Source organism: Vitis riparia, chromosome 5 (assembly GCF_004353265.1).
Source record: "Vitis riparia cultivar Riparia Gloire de Montpellier isolate 1030 chromosome 5, EGFV_Vit.rip_1.0, whole genome shotgun sequence".
Lineage (NCBI taxonomy): Eukaryota > Viridiplantae > Streptophyta > Magnoliopsida > Vitales > Vitaceae > Vitis > Vitis riparia.
Genome location: NC_048435.1, coordinates 4,734,538 through 4,753,742, shown reverse-complemented (window position 1 = coordinate 4,753,742; position 19,205 = coordinate 4,734,538). Strand labels below are relative to the sequence as shown.

Genomic DNA, 19,205 nt, shown 5'->3' with positions numbered 1-19,205 from the left:
ATATAAGTATGAATAAACTAAAAAATTTTAGGTCTGTCAATTTATATTACGTTTTAGCATAATAATAGATTGGATTTTGTTAAGGGCAATGTTGGAGCAACAATTTTTCAACAAGTTCTTCTCATAGAACTTCCACTTTGCAACCTCACGAATAAGCGTAATAACTCTCTACCATTGAATTTTATGTCTCCTATGGACAAATACACATGAGTTGCCAAGAAAAGGAAGGATAAGGAAAATGAAGAATATTTCGAGTAACAAAATATCCTTGTGTTAGTTTCAAGTTAATTATCTATATATAGCCAAAAATGAACTAGCAAGTCATTGATACTTGGTTCATCCTCATCCTCATTGGAAGATGAAAACCTTAAACAAATGTATGCTTATGGTCCTCCACCCTATAATGATATTTTAAATTTCACGAGTCCTTATGAAATGAGACTCATGTAAAATAATTCTTTATTCCTATAAGAACAAATAGGAGATGGTAACTAAAATGCCTATCTATCATGAATGGAGACGAAATGAGATAAAGATAAGTTTGTTTTAATCGTCCAACAAGATGAACATGAAATAAATGAAAATATGGATAAACTTGATCCCTTAGTAAACCACGGTGATCCATTGTTCGATCCATAAAGATCGGATTCTGGTTCTTTCATACAACAAGAGGTTAAATTTTTTATGATACCTAACACATTGCTTGTTTACCAAACTAGAAAAAAGATAAAACACATTTACATTTTAAAACATAATATACAATGAAATAGTTAGCAACCAAATTTATGAGTGTCATCAACTAATTTATGAAGAAATATCAAACTTAAGTATGATATCATAGTGAAATTTGTGATGTTAAAATAACTCCATTTATGCATTTAGGATACGAGGAGATAAAGGATTAACACCTCTATGTCATTGTAGCCAATAATGGTGAAAATAGACTTTCACTTCTTTTTCTTCTATTCACATTTGTCTTCTATGCTTTTATCCTTCTAAAACTCTTTCACCCATTAATTTTATTTTTTAAATGAAGGCCAATTTCTTCATATATATATATATATATATATATATATATATTCTTGATAATATACATATGCATTTTCATGAGTTCTAATGTCTAATTTTTCTCAGGTGATTCATTTATATAATTAATCTAATATATTATGTTAAGTGTTATGAATTTATTCTTTCAAAAAATGTATTTAGACCTAAATTTTTTATGTAATGATATACTGCAAAGCATTAATATATACATATATTTTATTGATATGGTTGATAGCCTTTTGTTTAGTAAAGCAAATCGGGATGTAAAAGGTAATAGGAGCCAAAACTAATATCATCCTCATCTTTTAATTTTTTAAATAAATAAATAAATTTAAGGGCATGTTTGATAACTATTTTAGAGAACAGTTTTTTATTTTAAAAAAATACATATATATATATATATATATATATAAAATGGAAAACATGTTTGATAATAAAAAATTGTTTTATGTTTTTATAAAATATTTTTTTAATTATTTTCACTTGTTTTTTAAAAATAATTTAAAGACAATAATTATATATATATAATAATTAAAAATAAAATTTTAAAGATAAAAATTATTTTTAAAAATATTTAAAAAGATTAAAAATATTTTAAATTTTCATATAAATTTTTATTTTATAAAATATAACTATTTTAAAAAAACGGTTCTTAAAAACTATCTTTTAAAATTATTTAAACAAATATTTACTCCGTCCAATCTCATGCACTCGTATCCTATTGCCGTATTGCTTTCTCATTTTAAGACTTTGGTTGTCAAATATAAATTTGAGTTTTTTTTTTTCTTTTTTTAATTTCTACCTAAACATTCTCTTTCAAATTATCAGATTATTAGGGGAAGGTGGGCCAGTTGATGGGCATTACTGGCCGGCACTAAGATCAGTAATAGAAGTGCATGACTTCGGCTAAACGACAACAATCGCTAACTCCCAGAACTGCTATTCATATCCATCCATTTTTATTTTTTATTTTTTGGATTTGTAAAGATGTTGTCTTGTAGACTGTTTGTCATCCCCTTTCCACTACCCACCCATGGCTCCAGCCTGCAACACTCTCTTATTCTTCGTATTCTTCACATTCCCCCTTTCAATCTTCTCCGCAGCCTCCATCCACTTCCATCACCCACTTGACCCACTCACCCTACAGGAGCTCGACCAAGTCCGAACCATAATCACTGCATCGCACCACAACCTCACCTTCCATTACGTGGGCTTAGACGAACCAGACAAGTCAATCGTCGCCTCATGGCTCGCCCATCGCACAACCGCCAAAACACCACCTCGCCGAGCCCTCGTTATCGCCCGACTCAACCACCAAACCCATCAATTCATCGTGGACTTGTCCACCCACTCCATCGTTTCCGATGAAATCTACAGTGGTTCCGGATTCCCTATGCTCACTTTTGAAGAACAGACGGCTGCCAATTCATTGGCGCTAACGCACGCGCCGTTTCGGGCGTCTGTCGGCAGAAGGGGGCTTAAGATGGAGGAGATTGTGGGCTTAAGCTATACTGTGGGGTGGTACGGTGAGGAGGGAACTAGCAGAAGGATTGTGAAGGTTATGTTCTGTTACTTGGATGGGACAGTCAATTTGTACATGAGGCCTATAGAGGGGATAACGGTGACCGTTGATTTAGACGAGATGAAGGTCATCGCATATCACGACAGATTGATGGTTCCCGTGCCCAAAGCAGATGGGACGGATTTCAGAGAATCGAAGCAGAAGCCGCCCTTTGGTCCGCGTCTGAAGGGTATCACAGTCGTCCAACCAGATGGACCCAGTTTTACCATCCACGGCCACCAAATCAGGTAAAGTGATTGCCTAATAATACCTTTTCTTACTTATTTACCGATACTTATGTTTCTTCTGCCAAATTAAATCTATTAGATTATCAATTTGATGTTCAAAGATTGTGAAAAAAAATCCTTTGAATCAACTATATTTCATGTGAGGCCATCAATTTAATCCAACATTTATATAAAGTCAATTTATATTGGAGAGTTTTGATTGGACAAGCTTAAAAGTTGAATATGAAAATCAAATTCCACTTCCAATATTAATAAATAGGTTGTCTGGAATAAGACATAGACTATATGATAAAATGAATTTTAATGTAGGTTCATAAATAAAAAAGGTTATTGCATAATGTTGTTATGAAATATGAATCAGTTGGGCGAATTGGGATTTCCACCTAGCATTTGACATGCGAGCGGGTCCGATCATATCAGTAGCGTCCATATACGATGTGGAGAAAAAAGAGCAGCGACGAGTTTTGTACAGAGGGTATATATCAGAGCTATTCGTCCCATACATGGACCTAACTGAAGAATGGTACTTTAGAACATTTTTTGATGCAGGCGAGTATGGGTTCGGGCTATGTGCCATGCCACTTCAGCCCCTCACAGACTGCCCAGAAAATGCAATCTTCATGGATGGTTACGTGACTGGCCAGAATGGGACGCCTGTGAATATGACTAATGTTTTTTGTATCTTCGAACGCTATTCTGGGGATATCATGTGGCGTCACACAGAGGCTGAGATTCCTGGAAAATTGGTCTCTGTTTTCTCAAGACTAATATCAGAAGTATGTATTTGTATAATTTAGAGATAATTTTATTGACTTTCTAAAAATGGATTTTGCAGATTACCGAGTCTCGGCCGGAGGTCAGTCTGGTGGTGAGGATGGTATCGGCTGTGGGCAACTATGACTATATCATTGACTGGGAATTCCTGCAAAGCGGCTCTATAAAACTTTCGGTAATTCAAATATTTCAAAGTTGGACGAGACAAAAATTGATAATATGCTTTTGGACATTTCTATTTGAATCCAATCAATGCCACGTGTCTTGTTTTGTTTTCTTTATTTGGAAAGCATCTTTTGACTTTTCAAGCATTTCAGATTTGAATCCAGACAAAATCCCTCGCCCTGCGGGAGCAACCATGAAGAGCCACGTTGTTACTCCTTACTGTTAAAAGCTTAAAAGTGTTTTCACTTTTCACACAAGAGCATCTTTTTTATTACATTATTGTAAATACAGGAAACCTTAGAATAGTGCCTCGAACATGTTAATATGACCGTTGTCTTTAAAAGTAACCTATCATTTGTCTTGCCAGGTTGGGTTGAGTGGGGTGCTTGAAGTGAGAGGAACCGCTTACACTCACGTAGATCAAATACATGAGGAAGTCTATGGTACACTTTTGGCCGACAATACCCTTGGTGCATACCATGATCATTTCCTTACATATCATCTTGATCTTGACGTGGATGGTGATACCAACTCCTTTGTTAAGTCCAATTTGCGAAAGACGCTAGTGAGTGGCAACAGATCACCTAGGCGGAGTTATTGGACGGTTGTGAGCGAGACGGCTAAGACAGAGTCTGATGCTAAGATCCAATTGGGTTTGAAGCCGGCTGAGCTTTTAGTCGTGAATCCGAACAAGAGAACAAAAGTTGGGAATTACGTGGGTTATCGTTTGATCCCAGGATCTGTTGTAGGCCCGCTTCTAACCGACGATGATTACTCACAAAGGCGTGGAGCATTCACTAGATACAATGTTTGGATCACACCCTACAATAAGTCTGAAAAATGGGTTGGAGGACTATACACTGATCAAAGCCGAGGGGATGACACTTTAGCTCAATGGAGCCTCAGGTACTGTCTGGTCAACCTAATTAAAATTCGGAAATTTGCTTTATTTTAAAATCAAAAAAATGGAAACAATATTAAGAAAAATGCTTAATAACATACTCTTTTTAAATATATTTCTTTATAACTAAGTATTTAAGATGTTGAAAATGGTAAGAAGCAAATGAATATTACTTTGAGAAGCAGAAACATTTTACAATACCTAAACCTGGTTTTGGAGCACCATATTATATTAGGTGAAGCATTTTGATCTATTTGTTGATAGAGTTTGTTGTGGACATTAAATGCAGGGATAGGGAAATAGAAAACAAGGATATAGTTATGTGGTACACAATGGGCTTCCATCATGTGCCTTATCAAGAAGATTTTCCATTGATGCCAACGATAAGTGGGGGGTTTGAGCTGAGGCCGTCCAATTTCTTTGACAGCAATCCAGTTCTCAAAGTAAAGCCTCCCAGGCAAGTCAAGTGGCCAAGTTGTCCCACATCGATAAGCGACTTGCCTTAGATTATGCTTGGAGTACACTATGCATCATCCTATTAGTAATGATTTTAATATTTTTCCCAAGGATCATACCGTGTTTAAAATCATGTGGAGTAACTGTAGCAATTACGTCTGCATATTTTGATGGGTTAATGAAAATAAAAAGCACTCAATTGGCCCTTTTCAAATAGGATGTTGTGATACTGATAATGAAGGCAGAAGAGTCGTAAAGAGGAGAATGCCATTTACTTAACTAGAAAAGGAAAGCAATTTAAAGATTCTTAGTCCTCAATGCAAGAAAGGGACTAAAATAAATGGGAGGCTTAGCTGTGAAGTGTGTATTGTTTCCTCACAAAGAAAGCCAGCAAATCGCTGTAAAATGGGACACCAAAGTAATGGCTGCAATTATGATACGGCTCATATGTAGTTGTCACTTGTAGCACATGATTCAATATTTTTTTTTTTTTAAAAAAAACGTATCCTAATATATAGTCAAACAGTGAACTGTTTGGAAGCACAACAATTGGATCAATTCTTTGTGGGGAATAAAGCAGCATCACAGAAGAATCCATGGCTAGTATTCTATTTCTTGCTCTAGGTCTTGCCCTACAGTGCTGCTTCATAGCCAGTCTTCCTCACCCCCTAGACCCTCTCAATCCGGCCGAAATCAACCACATAAGGCATATTATTCAGAAGTCTCACCTTGTTACTCTTCCTAACCTAACTTTCCATTTTGTTGATGTAGATGATCCCGAAAAAAGAGATGTTCTCAAGTGGCTATCTTCAAATAAACACAATGAGTCCTTTCCCCGTCGAGCCAAGGTGGTGGTTCGGGCAGGGGGAGAGACCCGTGAACTCGTTGTAGACTTGGCCACTAATTCAATCACATCAGAACATGTTTACAGAGGCCATGGTTACCCTCCATTCACTTATCAGGAGCTTTACCAAGCCAGCCAACTGCCCAAGAAGGACCCCAGGTTCAAAAACTCTATACTCAGAAGGGGCTTAAATCTATCTGAAGTCTCCTGCATACCATTAACAGTTGGTTGGTTTGGGGAACTTGTTGCTAAAAGAGCCCTTAAGATTGCAAGCTTTTACAGAGGAGGCACAGTTAACATCTATGCAAGGCCAATTGGTGGTATAAGCATACTAATAGATGTTGAAACCATGCAAATTATAGAGTACATAGATAGATTTAAAACTGTAGTGCCTCCGGCCAAGGGCTCCGATTATCAATCAACAAAGCAGAAGCCTTCTTCCTTTCCATGTAATGAAACAGAGCGCGGGTTCACCATGGAAGGTCACAAGGTTAGATGGGGTAATTGGATGTTCCATGTAGGGTTCAATGCCCGGGCGGGTGTGATTATATCCACGGCTTCTGTATATGATGCAAAACAAAAGAGGTTCCGGCGTGTGCTATACAGAGGGCATGTCTCCGAGACTTTTGTCCCGTACATGGATCCTACAAGTGAATGGTATTTCAGGACTTTCATGGACATGGGCGAATACGGGTTTGGTCGATCTGCTGACACCCTTGAGCCACTGGCCGACTGTCCGGGAAATGCAGTGTATATGGATGGGTACATGGCTGGGGCAGACGGGCGGCCACAAAAGGTTGACAGAGCGATATGCATTTTTGAGCGGCATTCAGGGGATGTTGCTTGGAGACATACTGAAATTGGTGTCCCTGGACGAACGGTAAGGTGGTTTAAGTGTCTTTAGCTTTAGGGAAAATGTGATATGAATTATTGAATGGTTTTTGCAGATAAGAAGAGTGGAACCAGAAGTGAATTTGGTGGTCAGGATGGTGGCTACTGTTGGGAATTATGATTATGTTCTTGATTGGGAGTTCCAACAAAGTGGGTCAATCAAAGTAGGGGTAAGATCTACTTTATTATTACCTTTATGTCAATCAAAGTAGGGGTGAATGGCTCTATGACCATACCCACATCCATGTCATTAATTTTTCTGAAGTAAAACATGGATGCCCTTTATACTGTCAGGTTGGGCTCACTGGTGTTCTGGAAATGAAGGCCACATCATACACAAATACAGATCAGATACGGAAGGACGTGTTTGGTACGTTACTGGCAGATGATATTGTTGCCGTCTACCATGACCACTTTCTCACCTACTACCTGGACCTTGATGTTGACGGAATGGATAACTCTTTCATCAAAGCTAAGTTAGGAACAAGAAAGACAAGCGTTGGCATCAAATCTCCAAGGAAGAGTTACTGGTCGGTAGCCAAGAAAATGGCCAAGACGGAAGCTGAGGGTAGGATTCGATTGGGCTCGAAACCAGCGGAGTTGTTAGTAGTGAATACCAATAAAAAGACAAAAACAGGGAATTATGTGGGTTATCGATTGATTGCTGGACAACCGGTTTACTCCCTCTTATCCGATGACGATTATCCCCAAATTCGTGTGGCTTACACCAAGTATCAAATGTGGGTGACTGCTTATAACAAGTCAGAGAGGTGGGCTGGTGGGTTTTATGCTGATAGGAGTCGAGGAGATGATGAGCTGGCTGTTTGGAGCAACAGGTAAATTGGAAGTTCGATAAATAGTATCAGTAACAGATGATGACAGAATCTATTTTAAGCCAATTCCTTTTAACATTTGTTGTTGTGTGCAGGAATAGAAGCATCGCAAACAAAGATGTAGTAGTATGGTACACAGTAGGGTTCCATCACATTCCCTACCAGGAAGATTACCCGGCAATGCCCACACTTCACGACGGATTCCAACTCCGGCCGGCTAACTTTTTGAACGCAACCCATTGCTCCGATGATTTTCTTTAATAAAGTTGTAGTAGGGCTATGATGGGCCTGCTCTATGTTGTATTTTCAACTGACCACGGTTCAAGGCCTGGTCATATCAGGGGGCTCTTACCCAGTTCTGGGTCAGCAACAAATTGGGCTTCAGTTGATTCACTCCTTCATCTAGATGATGATACTAGTCTCATTTAAGTATTAGTTAATTTTAAAACTGATGCTACAAAAATGGAATTCTTAAATTAGTTAATTTATAAATTGATGTCACAAAAATGAAATTCTTATATTAAAATGTTTATCCAAGAATGGAATTCTTATAAATATATTGTATGATATGTTGTGGAGAAGAATTAAATATTTTTAGATTTTGAATATTAGAACATTTTGGGGAACAAACATGATATTTTATATGAGAAATGTTGTAAAAGCAAGTATTTTGGGGTTGTCATAAGTCATAACCAAGTGACACTTGACATTTTGAGAAGTAAAAGACAAGGTCATAGCCACAACACTTAATGCAATATAGTAGATTTTAAATTCCACTTAATTTCGAAGTGTATAAAGCTTTACTCTCAAACCAAGGATCCCATAATAATTGTTTAATGGTATATTAATGAAGTATGTGATAACACGTGTCTTTCAACAAGAAGTATGATAAAATTTACCAAATCGGTCAAACCAAGACACCATAAAAAACCTAGGATTAGAGTGGGCTAAGGCATGTGTAATATCTAAGTATTTATTCATCTTACACTACCTTTATTTGTTTATCTTTTTATTAACCGCCCACAACTCACTTGACCATTGGCGAGAGGTCGGCCAAATTGGCCACCCAACTTTAACTAGTTTTCTTTTGTATCAAAGAGGAGGTTGGATTCTAAGATGAACCCACAATTTTTTTATAAGAGTGTAATAGATTAGTATCATTAGTAGAAACCAATGGTCATGGTGCAAACTTATACAAATGGTAGATAGTTATAGGATGACTTTGCACCTTCCATACAACTCTAATAGTGGATAAATATAATAGAAAAATAGATGAACAAAGAAAGGGAGGAAACCTCTGGAAAATAGAGAAATTGTCCAAAAAAATGAGGTGTTGGCTCAAGAAAATGTAAGGCTTAACTTACTCCACAGTCATCCATGAAAAATTGCATGCAAGAGAACAAGCAACACAAGAGAGGGAGTAAGGAAAGATTTCACCAATCGTAAGCAATTAAGGCAAGCTAGAGACCATGACAACCTTGCTATCCTCAAGGTAGGCCTGTTTTAGGCAACCAAATGCAGGCTTGACAAAGGCCCTTGCTGATACAAGGAAGGATATGGAACCCATTCTTCATGCCATGCAATAAATCGCTTCGACACCTTTTATTGATCCTTAAAAGATTTGTTGTTCCCAAATTCAACATGTTTAGTAGGATTGGAGACCTCCTTGAGCCTACAAATGATGGTATTGATACATGATAAGTCTTCTCAAGCACTTATCCTATCATACTCGTATGAGGATTCATCGTGCTCCTATCAAATAACTTTTCCTTTTTATCCTAAATAGGGATGACAACATGGTAGATTCAAGATGGGTCACCTTCATTCCAACCTTGCTCATTTTATTTTAAATAATTCTTATTCCAATCTTGTTAAAGAAATTAAACAGGATGGAATGGAAAAACCAATGTAAGAAATTCTCGTACTTGTCCTACGCCACACATTTAATTTTTTTTTTTTAGGAAAATTTTTATTTTTATTTTTAAAAATCATTTTAAATTTTTTAAATTATATATTTGTGATAAATAATTAAATAATTATATTTTTTATAACTTGTTTTATTGAAAAGTATTTTATTATTATCTATATATTAAAAATAAGAAAATAAAAATTAATTTAATTTTTAAAATTAATTTTTATTATTATTTTTACAATATTTGAACATATCTTAAACCTGTCACAAGTTTAAAAAAAAAATAATCTCAAATTCATTTATTTAAATTTCAAACTTGTCCCATTAAGGACCGGATGAAACCGAAAAAACCCATCCATTTTACTCATCTACAATATTATTAAAAGGAAAAATAGAATTCATTTGAATAGTGTAAACATTAATTCAATTCATTACCCAAGATATTCATGAAAATACCTAAGCTAAATTCGAAAACTAAAACTAAAACTAGTCACGTTATGACTTCAATTAATTTTTTTTTTTAAAAAAAAAAACCCAAAACAATGCAAGATTAAATTATCTCAAGTTCATTCTTGATGCCTTCATTGTTAAGCCTATTTTTTTTAGAAAACATGTGAATAGGTATCCACATTCCTGTAACTACAGCACAATGTCGCCTAAGCATAAATGTAGTATAAACTACAACAATCCAATTTTAAGACAATGTATAAGTCATTTTTCCATCATGAAAGCCAGCCCAAATACTCACGTGTGTATAAATAAGTGTTAGGAAATTGCCTAAGTTTCCAAAAAAACAGAAAAAAAAGAAAGCATCAAATGGGTTTTAAAAAAACCAAAGGTTTCCATTGAAATCCAAAACACTTCAATAGAGAAAAACAACATGTAATGCATCCAAGAGAAATTTTAATAACCTAAACAAGCATGATTAAAGTAAAAAATTTCTCCCCAAGATGTTTCGTAGGAATCCCAACACTTGGGAATCCAACAAATGATATAGACCTAAATTTGAATGGTGGAAATCAAGTGGGAAGGTTAGAAACATGTCTTGGATGTGATAAGTAATGGGACCATTTAAGAACTGGTGAGACTTGTTAAAAATCAAAGTGGAGGTGGGTACATGGGAACCACTGGGCCGCAAGACTCATTTGTGGGTAATCAAGAAAGAAATGGACCAGGGCCCAATCAAAGCCCAATATTATTTGTGACATTACTTGATGCAATATATCATTCTTTCCTTTACGGGTTCTTGATGTGGGATTGCTTTTTCAAAGCTAAATAGAAAAAAACTCCTAAACATGTAGTGCCATGATCTCCTTCTGCCACTCCACCAAACATGCTTTACTACATATTTGTTTCATTGATATATTGTGTCAAAATTTTTATAAAAATTTTCTGAAATTTCCGTAAAATCTAGTTACCTATATATTCATAAAAATTGATATTTTTATTTTTGATTTGTAATAAGTTAGAAATTTGAAATAAAACCTATGAATTCAAGATATTTGAATTTAGCCACTAACTTTTCAAATTTGTAGTTTGCTTGAGTTGAAATCAAGTTTATGAATCCAAAAATTTTGAGTTTGAGCATTACCTTCTTCAATTTTCATCCTAGTCAATCTAAAATTGAAGTTTATACTCTTTCAAACTTAGGTATCAAACAAATGCTCAAGGCAATGCCCATTTACTTTGAATTTGTATGTTGTCTATGAACGGGGAAGACTTTTTTCGTGACATAAAGGCCATTGGAAAGAAAGATGTGAAACTTGGAGTCATAAAGTAGCACCTCGCTCTCCCTGCAAGATAAGTTTATTATGATAGAATTTGCTCTTCTTCCTTGCATGCCTTATAAGTTATAACTATCACAAAATTCCTTTTTATTTTTATTTTTATGTCTCTAATTCATTCAGATTATATTTCCTCTCTACCCCAACTATGTCATTAGATTTATTATAAATCTTATGTAGTTTTTTATTTTAAAAATTAAGTACTTGAGTGAAATTTATATATTTTATTATAAAGATTAAAAGTATTTTATAATTCAAACATTAAATAAAATAATAAACAAGTGTAAAATTTCAATTTACTTTCTATATTATAATATATATAATTAAATAATTAAATAATTAAATAATTTAGATTTAAAAAATTAAAGTAATTAAAAAGTACTTTAAAATAGTACATTTATAAATTTAAATTGTAAATAATTCAAATGGATTACAATCATGTTAACAAGATAGATGAGTTAGAATAGTTTAATAAATTTAACGTATTAGAATTATATTTACAAGTTATTCCTCTCAATTTATATGTAATTCAACTTAATCCATTTACTGAATAAGTTATATTATGTTCAGTATTTGAAATATTGAAAAATTTTGGCTATATTTTGTTTATTGGCCGACTCTAACACAAATAATTTTAGTATTTTTATGAAAATATCATCGATATTTATTTTGCACGCCCACTACGCATCATTATTTATTTTGCAAGCCAAAAGGTTTAAGTCCAATCCCTAGTTACCATTGGACTAAGATACTCTTTGCTAATATATGTTCAATGTAAATTTGTTAAGGTTGATCATTAAAAATAACCTAATTTAAAAATCACATGTGTATCATCATTTATTTCACATTATTAAATGTATTTGAATGAAATAAATTATAGTTTTAATATTAAATGTATTATCATTTATCTTGTTAATCATATTTTAAAAAATTACTATCACTTCACTTTTAAATTTTTTATATTTACCATTTTTATTTTGAATGTTTTTATTTTAAAATATTAAAAATATAAATTTATTTTTTTAAAAAACTAAAATATAAATTATAATGATAATAATAAATTTCTAATATTTTTTAAATTAAAATTAATTTGATAAGATAAATAATAAATTATATATTAATACCAATATATCTTTACATATAGATATTTTTCTTCATAGTAATATTTATGTCAATTATATTTATAAAATAACTTTAAAATATATATATTTATTTATTTTATAATTTTTTTCAAATATTTTTTTATGAATTTTAAATAACTTTTACTTCACGGATATTTTTGTCAAAATATTCACGATATTTCTCTTATATTTTTTTTATATATACATAAAATCTATCTGTATTTACCATGTTTCAAACCTTGAATATGTTATCCTATAATAAAATGAGAGGGTTGGCAAACTTTTATTTGCAGTGCTTTTGAAAACCTTCAATGGTTTTTTGGTAGTGTATTGATCTGTGCTGGGGATTAGGCGCTTTATTCAAGTTGGGTAAGTCATATCGTCTCTTTTATATAGGATGTGAGCCAGGTTATAACGGAAAGGTGATAGTTCCTTATAGGGTGTCTCTATTTTTGCCTATTCACATACATAGAAAATGCATCAAACTGTGTTGAATTTCTTTTTGTTGAGGTATCAAAATGAATTGTATTTGCTTTGTATTCAATTGTTTCCACTGCCCAGCCCCACATCAGGGCCTGTGAGTTTTCCAATAGGGCCAACCCCAGGCGGCCGTCCAACTTCTTCAAGATTTGACCTGAGGAAATTTCCACGACCACTTTCATGACCAGATGCCGTGGAAAATGGCAAACGGTCCCATCCTTGTCATACCAATTAAAATTAGCGAAGGATCAAATCATATCGAAGTGGTGCTGTAGAGTTGGCCCTAGCATTGGATAAGCTCCTATTTGACCATCTAAAATGTTGGCATCCTAACTATTTGACTCTGTGCCGTAAATGCTGACTCTATGTCGTAAGTGCTTAGAATTGGCTTGAGGAAATTTCCACAACCACTTTCATGACCAGATGCCGTGGAAGATGGTGAACGGCCTCATCCTTGTCAGACCAATTAAAATTAGGGAAGGATCAAATCATATCGAAGTGGTGTTGTAGAGTTGGCCCAACACTAGATAAGTTCCTATTTAACTATCTAAAATATTGGCATCCTAACCATTTGACTCTGTGTCATAAATGCTTACTATCTAAAATATTGACATCTTAACCATTTGACTCTCTGCCGTAAATGCTTAGAATTGACCTAAGGAAATTTCCACGACCACTTCCATGACCAGATGCCATGAAAGATGGCGAATAGCCCCATCCTTATCAGACCAATTAAAATTAGATAAGGATCAAATCATATCGAAGTGGTGCTTAGCACCGGATAAGCTCCTATTTGACTATTCTGGTACTCTGAGCCATTCCACTTGCCTTCTCTTCCTTCCTTCAAATGATTCAAATATCGACAGCTCAACAAACAAGAATTAGGATTAATTGTAACGAATGGTTTTGCTCTTATCAGAATATGTGGTAAGGGGCGTGTTTTAGATTCAAGGCTGGCAGTTGTCCAGGAAACTGGACCCACTGGATTTTCAGTTAAAAGCAATGGCGTCCATTATTCAACTTCTTCATTGAAAAAAAGGGCCTTACTGGGTTTCTCTGAATACATAATTTGAGAATATGTGGTAATTGCATCTATATGTATAATAGTCAACATCTTGCAACTTACGTATTTGTTTTTTATTTTTACAAGTTTCTTTTAAAGTCGTATTAGATTTTTCCTTCTTTTGGATTTTAGGTTATGTTTGATTTTTAAAAAATTTGAGGAAAAATAAAATAGAGAAAAAATAAATAAATAAAAGAATAAATTTAAATTTAATAAATTATATTTTATATATTTTTTAAATTCATTTTTTTATTATAATAAAATTAAATAATTTAAAATTTTTTAAAATTTAATTATATTTATTTATTTTTAATAATAAAATTAGATACAAGAAAACCACATTCTTTAACAATATTTTTTCTTTCCATAATTTAAGGTAACCAAAGTCTTTTAGTCATTTAAAATCAATATCTTTTAAAGAAATCCAAGCATCTAGAGGAGTCAACACCCCTTACACGTTATAAATCACATCAGTTAGAGTTGGGGTGCTCCCTTTGAAAGGAAAAATCAATACCCCTCACACATTATAAATCACATCAGTCAGAGATGGGGTGCTGCCTTTTGAAAGGAAAAATCAAAATAAAAATCAAGGAAAGTTATGGGCCAAAATAATCTTTTTATAGAAAAAAATATAAAGTTTAGCCTCTTTGTAAAATTTATATTTAAATTAGTCACTTTATTTTTTATATAAGAGTAATGTCATAATTTTTTTTTAAAATTTTAGTTGAAGGCACAATTGCAAAAAGTCTAAGACTTTTTATTTATTAATTTTTTTTATTGAAGTTGTAATTGATAATTAAGATTTCATTTTTTAATTGAAATCTCAATTGTCAATTGAAGTTTTTGTTAATTTTTTTAATTTTAAAATTTAATTAAAAATATTATATTATAAATTATTGTTAAAATTAAAAATATATACTTAAATAATAACAATTTTATATATTTAAACTTAAGGATATGATATTAATTTAATAAAGATAAATTGATAAATATAATAATAAATGAATATTTTATTTATCAATAAATTAATAATATTAAAATAATAAATTTATATGACAAATAAATAAGATATAAAACTATATAGTTTATTAATTTAAGATATTTAATTTATTGTATTTTGAAGATATAAAATTATATAATGTATTAATTTAAATTATATCACATATAGTACTTGCCATAGTTAGAAGAATGCGAAGGTAAGCTTGTTTTTCGAGTTTAAGGTCAAAATAATACTTTGAAAGAAAAACTAATGGCAGTGGTCTCCCCTCCCAAAATATTTATCTTTTAATTTTTTCTAACCACGTAATCATCTCCGTGACTTTTTATTTTTAATTGTAAAAAACCATTGATGGTATATTTAAAATCCTAATAACAATAAAATCACAATTACTAACCTTAATTTAAAAAAGATGTTTTTATAATTTTTTTTTAAAATCATAGTTAATAATTATGGTTTTAAAATTATTTTTACAAACTAGTATTATGATCTTAAAATTATTTTTAAATTTTTCTTTAAAATCACATATGGTTTCAAAAATATCTTTAAACCATAGTCGGTTGCAATTTTTCATAATCGACATTGTAATTTTAAAATATTCTTTATAACCACAATTATGGTTTTAAAAATATTTTCAAAATTCTCTTTGAAACCACCGTTAATAAGTGTAGTTTCCAAAATATCCTTAAACCACAATTCATTACAATTTTTCATGGTATTGTAATTTTAAAATTATCTTAAAAATCTTTTTTAGAACTACAATTAATAACTATAGTTTTAAAAATGCTTTTATAATTTTCTTTAAAATTATTTACTCCTTATCTTTCCACTAAATGCTTAATTATCGAATTATTTACTCCTTATCTTAGTTTCTTTTTTTAATACTTTCACATTTGTTTCGTTCCTTTAGATTAAAATTTTGGTGTCAGACCTAAATTTTGTCTTTGGTGAATGACAGATGTTTTGGTGAACAGTTATTCGTAAAATGTAGACACTGTTAACTAATTTGTAGACCGTGGGAAGTGGTGAGCTCCTTGTTTTTAATGTATATGGCTTTGATGCAATCACATACAACTTCCCGCAATCTTTTCTCTGCTATTTCCCTGGTTTTCTCTCGTCCCTAGAGGCAATGGTTGCTACCGGAGTTCTGGTTTGCTCTCTAGTTTTTGCTCTCTCCCTTTTTGTTTCTTCAGCTCAGACTACTTCCAATAAAAACCTGGGTTCAGGCATCACTGCCGGTACCAATTCTTCATGGAAATCTCCCTCTGGTCATTTTGCTTTTGGCTTCTACCCCCTTGCCAGTGGTCGCTTCCTTGTCGGGATTTGGTTCGACAAGATCCAGGCGAAAACACTGGTCTGGTCAGCCAATCGTGATGATGCAGCTCGAATTGGATCGGCCGTCAACCTCACACTCGGTGGCCAGCTTGTACTGACACACTCAAATGGAACTAAACTTTTAATATACAATGGCACGCTCGCAAGGTCGGCTTCCATGGAAGATAATGGAAATTTTGTGTTGAGAAACTCTTCCTCCAAAATTATCTGGCAGAGCTTTGATTTTCCAACTGACACGATCTTACCAGGCCAAGTTCTGGTTATGGGCCAGAAGCTCTACTCCAATATCAATGGAACGGTAGATTACTCGACGGGAAGGTTCATGTTGGAGCTTCAGATGGATGGAAACGTGGTTATTTCGTCATTTCAGTTTGCAGATCCAGGTTATTGGTTCACCTTAACTGAGGGAGATAAGAATATAAGCCTAGTTTTCAACGCCAGTACTGCTTTTATGTATGTGATGAATACAACTTCTATCCGATACCGTATGGGTATGGAAAGAGAAGTGCCGACTCCAATCACAGATTACTACCACCGAGCAGTGATCAATGACTATGGGAATCTCCAGCAGATGGTTTACAAGAAAGGAAGTGTCGGCCGGTGGAAGGTCGTGTGGGAGGCTGTCACGGAGCCTTGCATTGTGTATAATATTTGTGGGGTGTATGGCTTTTGCACTTCGCCTGATAACAAGACAGTGACATGTACCTGTTTGCCGGGTTATTCACCATGGGATCCAAATGTGCCCTCAAAAGGATGCTACCCCAATGAGATGGTGGATTTTTGTGCCCCAAATTCTTTGGCTTCAGATTTAATCCTTGAAGAGATGGATAATACGGATTTCCCCAATGGAGCATTTGGAGATATGGCGAAAAGCGCACCGTCAGATTTGGTTAGCTGCCGGAAGGCAGTGATGGATGACTGTTCCTGCATGGCTGGTGTTTGGGTGGAATCAGTTTGCTACAAGAAGAGGATGCCTTTGTTGAATGCTAGAAGAAGCAACTCTTCTAATAACATAGTTGCATTTCTTAAAGTTCCCAAGGTGAACAACAGTTTGGGGATTTATGACCACAATGAAAGCCGCGCCCCATCCCGGGCTGTCCTGCTTGCAGGTCTTTTATCCTGCTCCATACTTGCTGTACTGTTTGCGGCGTCCGCCATCTATCATCATCCTCTTGCTCAGCCCTACATACGAAAACACCCTCCTCCAACTTTAAAAGTGCCGGTGGAGATAAATTTGAAAGCCTTTTCATTCCAGGAGTTGCGGGACGGGACAAATGGGTTCAAAAACAAGCTAGGTGGCGGAGCTTTTGGTACTGTTTATGGGGGGGTTCTTACCATAGAGGATGAAGAGGTTGAAATTGCTGTGAAGCAGCTAGATAAGGTGATTGATCAACAAGGTGAGAAGGAGTTCATGAATGAAGTTCGAGTAATTGGTCTGACCCATCACAAGAATCTGGTTCGGCTGTTGGGTTTCTGCAATCAGCACAATCATCGACTTCTGGTTTATGAGCTGATGAAGAATGGGGCTCTATCTAGTTTCCTATTTGATGAAGGGAAGAAACCCAGTTGGGATCAAAGAGCTCAAATCGTGCTTGGAATCTCAAGGGGTCTGTTATATTTGCATGAAGAATGCGAGACACAGATCATTCATTGCGACATAAAGCCACAGAATGTTCTTCTTGACAGTAACTATACTGCCAAGATAGCAGATTTTGGTCTGGCAAAGCTTCTAAAGAAAGACCAAACACGGACCAGCACCAATGTGAGAGGCACAATGGGATACATGGCACCGGAATGGCTCAAGAATGCACCAGTAACCACAAAAGTTGACGTCTATAGCTATGGGGTTATGTTGCTTGAGATTATATTTTGCAGAAAGCACTTAGAGTTGCACCGAATTGAGGATGAAGAGACTGGAGGGGATGACATGATTTTAGTTGATTGGGTTCTATGTTGCGTTAGAGATGGGAAATTAGAAGCTGTTGTTAGTCATGATACTGAGCTTTTATGTGATTATAAGAGGTTCGAGAGGATGGCCATGGTTGGTTTATGGTGCGTATGTCCTAACCCAACCCTTCGGCCCTCTATGAAGATGGTGATGCAAATGTTAGAAGGAAGTATTGATGTTGGTATTCCTCCCCTGATCGAAACACTCATGTTTTAAGATAATTTGTGTTATTATGGGTTAATCCTTTTAAGAGACCAATTTGACATTTAAAGAGGCGTTTTGGTCATAACTATTTCCTCTTCATTCTTTGGCAATTCTAATACTCCACTAGGTTAGTCTGTAATTTGCCCTTGTCACTATCACTATGTTGTGTTGATATATATTCCATTTTCTAGCAGAGTTCACGGGTTTGAGTAACTTCATATTAGAAGAAAGATGATCCCCTCGTGGAATTATTTCATGGACAAATGCAATGCATTAGTATTGATTGATTTATGCTTCGTTTGATACAAGAATTTTTTTCTGACTTACTTTCACGAGATCATTTTTGAAAGCTGTATTTTGAATATTGCAATCTTACTCGAGTCTTATAATCAAAAGGAAAATGGCGAAAAGAAAATCAGATTCTTGTTACATAAATCACACACAAAGTGCAGTTTTTCAAATTGGTTGATAACCATGATTTTCCTTCATAATTAATTTTGTATCGTATGAGTCGATTTTAATTTGACCTACAACTCAATTAATCAATTTCACCGGTTGGCATTTGCCAGTGGTCAATGATTTCAATTATCACGATCTCTATGTGAGGTGCTTAATTTCTTCTAATCTCGCCGCCTGCCTTG

General features: G+C 34.2%; 2 protein-coding genes across 2 annotated transcripts; both read left to right on the top strand.

The window, feature by feature from the left end:
- Window positions 1-2,049: 2,049 nt before the first annotated feature.
- LOC117915461 (primary amine oxidase-like) lies at window positions 2,050-5,366 on the top strand. The gene is made up of 5 exons (XM_034831058.1): window positions 2,050-2,856; window positions 3,218-3,602; window positions 3,692-3,805; window positions 4,163-4,701; window positions 4,986-5,366. The coding sequence occupies exons 1-5, from the start codon at window positions 2,081-2,083 to the stop codon at window positions 5,200-5,202; spliced, it is 2,031 nt and encodes a 676-aa protein (XP_034686949.1). The 5' UTR covers window positions 2,050-2,080; the 3' UTR covers window positions 5,203-5,366.
- Window positions 5,367-5,649: 283 nt separating this feature from the next.
- Window positions 5,650-18,789, top strand: LOC117915462 (G-type lectin S-receptor-like serine/threonine-protein kinase LECRK2). The gene is made up of 5 exons (XM_034831059.1): window positions 5,650-6,876; window positions 6,944-7,057; window positions 7,182-7,723; window positions 7,816-7,958; window positions 16,265-18,789. The coding sequence occupies exons 1-5, from the start codon at window positions 5,749-5,751 to the stop codon at window positions 18,574-18,576; spliced, it is 4,239 nt and encodes a 1,412-aa protein (XP_034686950.1). The 5' UTR covers window positions 5,650-5,748; the 3' UTR covers window positions 18,577-18,789.
- Window positions 18,790-19,205: the final 416 nt, after the last annotated feature.